This window comes from Saccostrea echinata, unplaced genomic scaffold (genome assembly GCF_033153115.1).
Source record: "Saccostrea echinata isolate AGI-Se365-2 ecotype Australia unplaced genomic scaffold, CSIRO_AGI_Sech_v1 ptg000005l, whole genome shotgun sequence".
Classification (NCBI taxonomy): domain Eukaryota; kingdom Metazoa; phylum Mollusca; class Bivalvia; order Ostreida; family Ostreidae; genus Saccostrea; species Saccostrea echinata.
The window spans coordinates 1,203,805-1,216,606 of record NW_026889754.1 but is presented as its reverse complement, the minus strand read 5'-3'; the positions used below and the strand labels follow the sequence as shown (position 1 = coordinate 1,216,606).

General features: G+C 31.9%; 1 protein-coding gene across 1 annotated transcript; it reads left to right on the top strand.

The window, feature by feature from the left end:
* Positions 1-1,200: 1,200 nt before the first annotated feature.
* LOC133179847 (uncharacterized) lies at positions 1,201-11,485 on the top strand. Its single transcript, XM_061314548.1, has 4 exons — positions 1,201-1,781; positions 2,450-3,151; positions 9,895-10,027; positions 11,285-11,485. Exons 1-4 carry the CDS (start codon positions 1,201-1,203, stop codon positions 11,483-11,485), a joined length of 1,617 nt encoding a protein of 538 aa, XP_061170532.1.
* Positions 11,486-12,802: the final 1,317 nt, after the last annotated feature.

Below are 12,802 nucleotides of genomic sequence, written 5' to 3'. Positions count from 1 at the left end.
TTCCCAAGTACAGTAACTATTTGGACCATTCTTGCATGGATGACGCATCTATATATGCTCACTAAAAGTTGAAAGTAATTTGATGGTTTAACTTCTTCATAGATAGTTTCATTATTTTAAATTAGGGTGAATTAAAAAAAAATGACCACCAAACTGAATTTTTTTGGCAAAATTCAACTACTTATAACAAATTTTTCACTTATATCATCATATTGCACATGCATTCTAGTTTAAAATCCTGAAGTGGCAATAGAATAGACAATTGGATTAAAAAGTTTCAGAATTTTCATTAGTAAAATTTCTTTTGAAAAAAGAAAATATTACACCTTAAAAGACTTTCTAAAATACATAATCACAAGAAATTATAGTTTTTTATGCTTCAAAATGGTAAAAGGGGCATAAATGATTAAATCTAGCCCTTGAATGAGTATCCTCTCTTGTACATGTGACAAAAAATTGGCTTTTTGATTGTTATTTTACATTATTTTTTCAATTCTGGTTTGAAAAGTTTTAATATGAAAAAATATGAAGCAATAAAATTCCCCAAAATTCACCTTTTTGTCCGTTCAAGTCAATTCTTTAAATCTAAGCCAAAAAAAGAATTGTTATATACGAGTTCTCTTACGAAGAATACTAGATTTTGAAGTTACCCTATGTTATATTGTGTTGCACTCCTGACATCTGACATGTATTTTATTTAAATATTTAACATTGTTTAAAAAATTATAATACACAATAACCCATTCTTACTTTGTAAATCAATTTCTCGTGTTGATATTTTTCATCGTTTACAGCAGGTTTTTCATATTCTGAAGACCTTAAAACATGATTATTTGCGAAGTGTAATATATATAAATTGTATATAAAATATATGTGAAATGATGAAAACTATTCCCTGAATTGACTGTAAAATTTCTGTAATTTGTTGATAGACATAGTGTTTTGAACATCAAATAGTATAAAGATAGTTAAAAAGCATCGATAATTATGAAGCAGTTTTGTTGCACTCCTGACTGCAGTAAAGTTTAAAATTAAAACCATAGAACACAAAAATTCATAAAGTGTTGGCAACATCAAGTGGTAATGAAATTGTGCAATTCCCTCCTTTCGTAATGTTTGCTTGTACGAGTTATCGTTCCTGCGGGACGGTATGTAAACATCCGGTAAAGAGTTGCATAGCGCCATATTCCAAACGATGCGATGGAACCACTTCGTAATGAAGGCACAGACTTGCCGTTATCATTCAATACCACGGTAGAAGACGTACTTAATTATCAGAAATCTCAAATACAAACATTTCTTCGAGTAAATCACATAAAAGTGAGTGGCAACAAGCTGGAACTCGCCCAACGTGTAGTGAAGGCTATAAAAGATCGTTCGTGCACGACGCCCAGTCAAATACCCCCACATCAATCGTGTCAAACTTCAGATCTACCTGTACCAGATATAAAGGACCTGGATTCAGGTTGGGCAGGTAAATCGGATATGTTTCCCAACATTAAAATTCAAGATGTGGAGAATTATTTGATCCACAGTAGCCACAGGACTGTCGATGCAAAGAAAATGCAGTGCTATAGACAATATATTAGAGGATTAAATTTTTTCAAAGAGGGCTACATACATAAGATTATGATGAATGAGATAAGTCCTGACAGTGGGTATTGCTATATACGATCAAAATGCTATCCTTCAATGAAGCAGGGTGTGTATGAGCAGTGGATCCTAATGACAAAGAAACCCCCTTTTCACGTCCAGAGAGCAAGTTGCACGTGCCCAGCAGGGTATGAATTACCAGTATTAACTAAATGAAAATCACTTTCTTAAATGATATAAATATGCCAAATTAAAATTATGAAATAAATGGATTATTTCTCTCAGGCCAAACAAAAAAATATGTGTGGTTCCGGTTACACCTCCAAAAAAATTAGGGTAGGTAGGTAGGGATTTTTTTTTTTAACAAAATGATTTTCTTAATTTTTCTAAATAATACTTATCACTACTTTGCAAATGACATTTAGATGTGGTGTGATAATATACTAGTCAATATTGGTAGGGGACACCTACATGCTAGCTTGCTTTGGATTTAACACTAATAAACACTTGTACTATGTTGTGCAAGGGGGCCGTCATTGCTGAAACTAAAACTTAAACCGGAGCCATTGATGGAAATTGGGGAAAATTCTGGAAAAAAATATGAAAATTGCCAAAAAGAAAGTTTAGGGTCGGGGTATAAAATAGGGACGGTTGGGTAACCGGAACCACACATATTTTTTATTTGGCCTCATTATTTAATTATGCATGCATTCATAAAACAATAATTCTAACAATGAACACTTCAATTTAATTTTTGATATCTCAGTGAATAGCATTATTTAATCAAATTAATAAATGTTATAAACTCTCATAGCTGATATGAATCCATGTATATGATTATGTTATGTATTTGCAGCCTTGGTGAAGGATGTACCCATGTTGCTGGACTGTTGTTTGCCCTGGAAGGACGCCCTGTGACAGACGATGATGTTCCATGCACTTCAAAGCCTTGTGAGTGGAATCGACCCAGCAAAAGAAAGAAAGATACTAAACCTGTGCAAGACATGAGTTTCAAGAAGATCAAATTATCTGGAGAAAATGTAAAGAATAAAAAAACTGTGAATTATAAAGTAGATAGCATAAAATTTAGAAACTCATTGTGTGCAAAACTTGGAAATAACTCACGTGCTGCTATTTTTTACATTCTTCCCCCATGTGCTAATAACAATATTGATGTACAAAGTGACCTCAATATTGGTCATTTTGAAGAAGTAGAGACTAGTGACCATATTTTTCACCTTTCTGACAAATATATTGCGTTACAAAAAACTGTTCAAGATGAAAATATGTCTCAATCTGACTTTTTGACTTTTATATCCACATGCAGTCAAGAAATAGTTGATGAAATTGAAGTTCGAACTAAAGGGCAACATAACAATCCTTTGTGGGTTTCAGCTCGAGCAGCTCGTATAACAGCTTCAAATTTTCATGAAATTAAAACAAAAAAAGACTCCACAAAATCGGAAAATATCACATGTAGACTCTTGGGTCATGGTAAACCTTTAGAAAATAGTGCTGTGCATTGGGGGATTAAGCAAGAACTCATTGCTAAAAAAAGGTACATAGCTTACATGAAATTGAAGAAAAAACAGAAAGTCATTGTTGAAGATATGGGACTGGTTTTGTATACACATTGCTCTTACTTAGGTGCAAGCCCTGATGGCTTAGTGAAGTTTGAAACACACAAATATCTTTTGGAAGTAAAGTGTCCTTTTAAATGGAGACAGTGTACTATTTTAGAAGCGTGCAAGGATAAAACATTTTGTTGTTATATTGACAATACCAATACAATTCAGTTAAAGAAAAGTCATAAATATTATACCCAGGTGCAGGGTCAAATGGGTGTATGTCAAATGGAGAGATGTGATTTTGTTATTTATACGATCAAAGACTTTATAGTCATTCCCATCCAATTTGACAACTCTTTTTGGGAATCATTACTCATAAAGCTAAATAAATTCTATATTGAAGAGCTCTTTCCAAAATTGAAAAACTAAGACGAAGTTTTATGAGCCTTTGAATTGCATCATTTTGTGTAAAATGATAAATCATAGTCTATGCATATATCTAATGTTTTATTTCCTTTAATATCATGTGTCATTTGACAATATTGACATTGGTGAACCATGTTTTCATCCTTAATGACAAAGTATGAGTGTAACTTCAATAACTGGTGATGAAAGAGTTTACAGTTTTAGTACACTTGTCTTCTTTGTATAAATTGTTTAAAGATCTGTTTTACATTATTCACTGTATTTCTGTAAATATTAGTTACTTAGATACACCATACTTTAAATGTATAAAATTGTTAAAGCTGAACACTACTCATAAATAAATACAAGCACACTGTTATAAAACCTGTATATTTGATGTTACTTTTCCCCTGCCTTAAATAAGTGCATAAAGTTTGATAATTCCATCCTGACAGAATAACATGGCAATGCAAAGTGTGTGTCCACACAGGTGAGACATGCACAGCGAAGAAATCTAAACTGTTTAAAGATGTCGACTTATGCAAGGGGTTAATTGTAGGGATAGTGATGAGTAAGTGAAAAAATATAGCAAACTATGCCTTTCATGAGTAGTGTTCAGCTTTTAGTTGATCAATCCAAAATTAAAAACGATATTTTTATACAAATGTACAACATACTGGTACATGTACGAATAAACATGTATTATACACCGGGTGAATGGGTACATGTATATATAAAATATACACATGTGATACTGTTCATATTAAAGTAAGATTATGAAATAAAATTAAATTAAAACAATTCATTTCAGTTTTTTATAAAACATATCATGTTCAAAGAGTAAGTACATGTACCAGTAATTTATTCAGACACCAGGGGTGGTAGAAGGTGGTAAGAGCAGTACACACAAAGAATATTTGGTCAGCAAAGTCATTTATTGCTAAAGGCATAATACCCTATAAAATTCTAAAATTCTTTATCTGTTCCATCTTGCGTTCTACATGAATTCTTGCAGAAGCTATTCTACGAGTAGTTTCTATTTCACTCCTACTAAACTGGAGTTCTGATTTAAAAGGCGGACAATAAAGTTTTACACCTTTACATTTCAAATCATTAGCTATATGAATAAAACCTTTGTCAACCATGACTGCATCTCCTCTCATAAGAAGATGTATCAAACCACAATTTCTAGTAATTTCAACATCAGAAGCTGATCCTTGCCAGAGTTTTGAAATAAAAACTACAACCCCTGTCATACTTACTCCAACCAATGCTTTGAATGTGTCGTGTGATTTGTAATTAGAAAAAGTCAGGGACTTGTTTTCTAAAGAAGATGGACTTTGGATGAAAATCTCAGTGCAGTCTAAAACTACACGTGTGTCTGAAAAATTTGTGAAACATTTAGGAACATGTAGCTTCAAAACTTCAAGCTCCTGCAAAAAAAACAAGAGATTGCATGCACTCATACATAAAAAGTATCCAGGAATTGAAAATTTTTGACACAGCACTTGAGGACAGTTTAAAACGGAATTCCAGATCGTTCAACAGTAATCCTAATCTAAGTCTCATCATCACTAACAAAAATTCATCTACCCTTCTCAGTTTTCTTTTACGACCTAACTTATTGTTATTCATTGTGCCCAAAACCTCTGTTGACAGCTTGTCTGCTCCTTGTTCCATTAGCGAATAAAATACTGCGAAAAAAGTGTCACTGTCAGTCATTCATGTGTAAAACATCATCAACTCATTAGAATGTTGTATAGACTCAATCATAATCTCCGGTAGGTTGGTATCTTATGGAGCACACACGAGTATAACTACTTGGCTTCCAGTTTTTTCTACTGATCAAGCGAATCCACGCACGTCTTGTGTATACTTCTTTCGGAAGTTTATGTAAAGTTACATGCCTTCCAAATGAACCAACCCTGCCACTAAAATTGTGACAGTTTATGACACAACAATAATATTTTCCCATGTTTTTCGTCGCTTCGTAGCCTAACCGGAAGTTTATATACCGTCCCGCAGGAACGATAACTCTTACAAGCAAACATTACGAAAATCCGGAATACTTATAGTCCAATACTTCATAATTAAAACAGATGAAAATATTTAAAATTAGCATTTTATCTGGAATTATACCCTATTTTACGCCAAAAAACTAGCTTAAATGTATATTTAGAAGATAAAATATATTTTAAAGCATATTTTCCTTTAGAAGACAAACACAGTAACCCACCAGAAAAGTTCTACTCATAATTTTTTGTTTATTTTTAGTCTTATTGGATGATTTATAATTCTAATATATTTGTTGCACTCCTGACCAGAAGCATTGGGGTCTTTAAAGTAGAATTGTGAAGTGAAAATTACATAAGAACTTGTTCTGTTGTTTCAGTGAAGTTGAGGAGGAATTACTCGAATTTTATAACAATGTTTTAGTGTGTTTATTTTTAACCGTTCATTAAAAAATCACAAAAAAGATAAAAACACGTCTGAATTGATAAAATTGAAAAAAAGGAAGGATTTTAATAATAAAACTGTCAATAATTTAGCATTGAATTATACAAAAAGATCATTATTAATTAATGAATACTTCTAAGCATGAATAGAAGTCTTTTCGTCACACAACTTGAATTTTTAAAAAAAAATGTGTTGCACTCCTGACCATAAAAATATGGATCTGAAGCACAGACAGATCCTGTAATTGATGAATCTATTTGGTAAAAATGTTCTTTGTGTCTTTATTTTCCAAAATAAAAATCAGAAAATCATATAATGGTAATAGTTTTTTCATGCTTGGGAGCAAAACATCAAATGTTGCACTCCTGACATTCTTGGGTATGCACATATACATGTACTTGATTCTCATTAATGCTGCTTGTGATTTATATAACATTTTTAAGTTTTAAAATGTATATCAGTTATTATTTTACACTTCCAAAATTCTTTTTTGTTTTAATTTTCTATCAGAATTTTACAATTGATGTTTTTTTGGCAACACTACATTTTTTCTGTTGCACTCCTGACATGGTATAACATTTTTTTAAACATCAGCCATGACCACAATCTGATTTAACAAAAAGTTATGACAGTCCACATTTAAAGCTCAATACTTTGAATATTATCAGGAAAGTCTTTATTTTCAACATGAAGCATTATTTTTTATTTCACAGATCTCCAAAAAATATTGAAATTTCAAAATGTCACAAAAAGGTGTTGCACTCCTGACAATTTTAGCATCATTTTTGGGCATAACTTTTTTGTTAATCGAGATATCAACGAGATATTTGGCAGGTATTTAGACACTATCTAAAGACATATGCTGAGACATAGAAATCTATTTTCATTGCCTGTATTTTTAGTGTGGGTTGATAAATATGCGTTTGGTCATTTTTTTTAATTCACCCATTACCTTTATGTCTACAAAAGTCATGAAATTTACTTTTGTGAACTTCAAGTCACCTTTGTCAACGAACTCTCCTATAAACGTGAATTCAAGAATGAGAATCACTAAGGCACAGTTTGCACTACATACAATCACGGGAAAAAAATGAAATTTGATGTGCAATATCGTGTTTATTGGGACATGGGAGAATACGTAAAGCAATCTACTTCTAGGGACATGAAAGAATTTGTAAATCTTGATGTCAATTTTGTTTTCTTGAGTCCTGAATGAAAGATGTAAACAAAAAAAAAATTATACTTTTTGTGTAAGCAATTTGGTCTTTTACCCTGTTTTAACAAAATCTGCATTTTCAAACATGATGGCAGAAGAGGACTTGTGTCCTTACAGCAGTTTACTACGGGTACAGCAGAAGAGGACGTGTGTCCTTACAGCAGTTTACTACCGGTACAGCAGAAGAACCTGTGCTTGGCTTCACACAACAACCGTCTGTAGATTTTGTTGAAGGGCAATCGAAATCAGGTTTTATTACCACTACAAGTACATGCATCAATATCCTAAGATTACCCAGACCAACATCTGATGTGGGATTTCCTTCAGAGGAGGAACTGTTTCGCTTTTATGACTTTGAATTTATAAATACATGTACATTTTAAAGATTGTATTAAATTTTAAGGTCACCAGAGTCACTCAAGCTATCTGTTTTTGTCTTCGTTCGTCGTCAGGCTCGGAGGTTCTCGTGTTAGGGCGTGACTCTAATGATTACATTATGAAAATGAATTATTTTTTAAAAAACTTTTTTCTCTATTTAACAAACACAGTGCATGTTAATGATAATCAAGGATGCCTCTAACAAATTTGTTTGCCCCAGAATCAGGGATTCTCTTGATTGCATGTAATCATGTATATAGTGAAAAGCATAATTTCTTCAAAATTTTCTGCTGCTGGTTATAACGCAAAGAAAGTAAGTGTATATTTATGATGAGCAGGAGTGCTTCTTCCGGAGTTGTGAATTTCATGGCCCCTGGGTCAGATGTTCTAATGTAAGTGTAGGGCTCTTAATAATATAGTAAAAATCCATAAATTTATTAAATAATTCTGTCTGCTCCTTAGTGTTGAGCAGATAAACAGTGTTTATTATGATGAACAATGGTGCTTTTTACAAATTTCTTTAAACGTCTTCTGTGAAAGTAGTTCGGTAGAAATGCAGTGAAAGCGCTGAATAAATGCTGTTACAGAAGCAAAAACATTATTTTACATTTGGATTTTGATATCTTCTTAATAAATTACTGATTATCCTATTGTATTGTTTTTGATATGTTTCTTTCTATAGGTCGTAAAACTTCTATGGCTTTGTTTCTGTAGTAAATAACTAACATTGACTTCAGAGAACATGCCTTAAGAGAACATGCCAAGTTTAGGGGATATTTTTTAGAGACCGTCTCACTACAGGATTATTTGTGAGTGTCAATTTTTCACTTCAAAGAAAATTATACAAATATCTTTTTGCTCAAATAATACGTGATGAGAAAACTACTTTTGTACATTATAAGTAACAAGTACAAAATTCTACCGTCTTATTTCCATTGGGAATATCTCAACAAGTCATTTTTTCACGAAATTTTCCTATTTTTATGAAGAACTATAAAGTATGACAAATTCAAAGAATTGACACAAATACGGAAAAAATTATGAGATTCTCTCAAATTTCTTTGTTTAAAATTTCAAGGACTTATATTTATAATATATATATTTCATAAGACCCCTCTTAAAAAAGAAAAGTTAAACATAACGTCACAAACACACTACTACGACGTCAATCTACCTCTTCTGTTAAAATCTTTTTAAAAATAATTTATATGAAATTGTAATAAGATTTTTAAACTTGTTCCATCTTAAGTTTGTTATTAAATTTTATTGTTAGTGAATATAGTTGATTAAAGAAAGTAAATACGCTTCATTTAACGATGATGCGCGAAGTATTGCGCAATGAAAACCCAAGTTGGCCCCTTAAGTGAATGGATATATGAACTGCAGGTACTTAGGATTTGCTCGTCGTTTTATCTTAAGAGTGGGTAATGGGTGTTAACAGGTTCATCTGTTCCTCTTCCGTTGCAGACCCAAAATATTTCTGTGTTTGACACAAACAAGACAATCGAATTCCCATAACACCTGCACAATTTCTTTACCTCTGCCATCAGGATGTCATACGTTCGGCTTATTTAATTGAGAAGACTTCCACTCAGAGGATATTTTTTCTTACAGGATTTCCCACTTTCATTTGATTTTGTTGTATGCTCACTCCTCCGTGGCACCTGATCCCACCTCTGGACTGGGTTGCTCAAAACACTGGTTAAACTTATCCGCTGGTTAAATCTCTTATCCAGCGGTTAACTTTTAACCATTGGTTAAATTCTGTTGCTCAAAATTTATCCACTGGTTAAGTTTGCTATCCAGTGGTTAAATATTGGCCAAAGTTAGCCAGTCCACAGAGGTGGGTTAAGTCTCTTATCCAGTAGATAAACATGGCTGCTCGGTTACTATTTGATGCCAATTTTGGCAGACAACAAAAGAAACAAAGGGTTTACAGACATTTTTATCATGATTTTGACGCATCTGAGTATAAACAAAGGTACAGATTTTCACATGAATCAGTTCAGTATATAACAGACTTGATTGAACCAGAGTTATGTCGCCTAACTATGAGGTCATACTCCCTTTCAGCCATCAGTCAAGTAGAAATGCGCTATTACGCTACAGGGGATAATATGAAAACCATAGGAGATACACTTGCTTTCATAAATCAAGTGTATCAAGAAGTGTCAGAGATGTATCACAGGCGCTAGTGAACATATCTTCACAGTTCATTAAGTAGCCATCCCAGAATGAGAAGGTGATTATTAAGAGAGGATTTTATTCAATTGCTAGATTTCCTGCTGTGGTTGGTGCCGTGGAATGCACACATGTGATAATTATTGCTCCATCTGATCATGAACCTGCTTATGTCAACCGTAAGGGGTACCTCTATCAACACCCAGGCTATATGCAATCAAGAAGGCAAGTATTCTTTAATGAAAACAATGAGTCCTTTGAATGTAAAACTTAATCGCAAACACTACTTACTGCCCAACCAGAGTGAGCATGGAACAGAATGTTTCAATCTTAATCAGTTAATGTTTATACACGACTGTATTCAGTGGTTTTCATACTAAGATGTTTGAGTGGGGGATCCGATGAATATTGCGATTATTTACTAACATTGTTGCAAAATGGCCCGGCTCCAAACACCATTCTTTCATCTTCCGAGAATCTGATATCGGGGCCTACCTTGAAGCACATCACCGGGGCTTGGATATTGACGGTGTTTTACTTGGAGACAATGGCTATGCTTGTAGCAGATATCTTGTGACTCTTTTTTTACGTCCAGCATCAGAGTAAGAACACTTCTTCAAACTCTTAATACACATTTTACACTGTTAAATGTTTCCACCCATCATGACCATGTTTACAAAATTATGAGATATTTAAATACCTTCCCATACTAGAGAGTTCCGCACAGGGTACATAATTTATTTAAAAATTAATAAATAAATAAAATAAAAAGAAATAAACACACGATAGAGAAAATTCTCAACATTATTTTATAGTAAATTTATCAAATAAATGAATCTTAAAATATTAAGTAAGAATATATGGAAGATGTTCAATCATGAAAACCTAAGACATGAAAAGGAAAAATTAGCCTACCAAAAGTCTGAACCCATGTAAAACTAACCTAAATTATAAGTCTATTTCTTTTAGCATTTAAAAATACTTCTGTAATCATTGATTGTTATTATACTTTCAATTGTTTTTACTTTAAAAGCTTTGGTGTAACACATATTAAGAAAAGTTGGGGGGGGGGGTGTCTAATTCATGTACAAATATTTATCAATAATACAATGACTATATTTGCTATAAGAGTAATGATACTAGAAGGTATTTAATGTAAATTTTAAGTGATTACACATTCTCTTTCCAATGCAAGGGCTCAGATGAGATAATAATTCTCATGCACAAACTAGAACAGTTGTTGAGCGAAGTTTTGGATGGCTTAAAAGGCGTTTTTTGGCTTTGCATGGAGAAATCAAGGTAATTTTAAAATAATTTACATAATCATATACAAGCTTTTCAAATTAAATTTGTAATTCATTATTGTACATTTTTGCGATTCATTGTAAGAAGAAGCATGCAGTGTTGAGTCATATTATTTATTTATAGAAATTTTTGATAACTCTTAAAATTATTCAGTATAATTTTGAATTTTTTTTCAATTTAGTGTAAACCTGAACGTGCAGCAAAAATAATTGTGGCATGTGCTGTTTTACACAATATTGCTCAGGACAGGAGAGAGACAATCAATGAAGCTGGCTGTGATGACACTCAGGACCAAACAGATGAGGCTGATGTCTTAGATGAAGTAGCTGCCCAGCCCATAAATAACAATATCAGACAATTCATTGTCAATAACTACTTTTAATTTACATTTCATTTTCAGTTTGCATAGTTGACGTTTCTAATTTAAGTTTCCGAATCTCCAATGCAACCTTTTCCTTCTGTAGTTTGATAAGCTCTGTTTCTTCTCGAATCCTTCGCAAATCTTCTTTCAGAACCAATTTTTGCAGTGCAGCAACACTAACACTTTCTTCATTCTTCCTCTTTCTTCCTTTATCTGCACAAAATTTTAAAATAATTTCAATGTTCCAGGGTATAAATATCTTTTTTTAAATTATTTTTTTAATCTTAGAATTTTAAATAATGAATGCAATCCCCCCTTCTCTCTCTCTCTCTTTCTCTCTGTGAAAATTGCAAGGATTATTTATTATTGAAAATTCAATCAAATTAAAATTACCCTTCTCGTCTTTTTTCTTAATCTTGGCCTCAGACTCTGTTATCATCAGGTCATATGTGACAGATGTTCCTAGTAAACATTAAGTGTTTTAAACTTACAAAATAATATAGCAAAGAATTTCTTTGATACAGTACATGTATGTATAAATGGATAACCTATATACACAAGTACATAATTTTTAAACATTTAAAGACTAGCACATGTATTAATGTTTAAGTATAAATCTGGGTTAGCTAACTTGGCTAATTAATTATTTCTACTCTGTATTTTATTAATTAAATGAAAGTTTACCTTTCAAATTATCAGGGAGTTCAACAATTGTCTGTGTTGCTTCATCTGTTAAAGATTCAGAGGTGTAAATGTTAAAATTTTAATTATCATATGGTACAGAATATTTTTCATTCAAAATCCATGATTCTTATTAATATTATAATTCATATTAATGGTCATTATCTTAAAATGCATACTTTCTATGTTGTTTGCTGCAGTTAATAAGGCTTCATCTCCAACAGGATCTATTAAATTACTATTAAATTCATTCTTAATATACATGTACTTGTAGATCTATAGACCAACATTATATATTATGTGTAATTTATTTATTCATGCATCATACATGTAATTTATCAAACTGATATAAAAAAAAGGAATAAATTTTGTATTCTTTTTGTTAACATTCATGAACGATGCTTTTTTTTTTAAATAATTATCAAGATCATTTCTGCTTAAAAGTCATACAGAATTATAATATAAAATTACATGTAATTGTATAAACCATTGAGTAGTAAAACTGTATTCAGTGAAAAGTTATTGGTTTAGAAAATAATTACCAACACAGGTGTTTTCTAATCCAAAGGCAGTTTGGGGTTCTAAAAAATAATAATAATAAAAAAGAAACATATATATATATATATATATATATATATATATATATATATATATATA

Bases quoted from the DNA above. Each gene is read 5' to 3' on its own strand.
- LOC133179847 (XM_061314548.1), top strand. From the start codon at position 1,201: ATGGAACCACTTCGTAATGAAGGCACAGACTTGCCGTTATCATTCAAT. The intron at 3,152-9,894 runs GTACATAGCTTA...TTCAATTGCTAG, and splicing joins GAACTCATTGCTAAAAAAAG to ATTTCCTGCTGTGGTTGGTG. The intron at 10,028-11,284 runs GTATTCTTTAAT...TTTTCAATTTAG, and splicing joins ATATGCAATCAAGAAGGCAA to TGTAAACCTGAACGTGCAGC.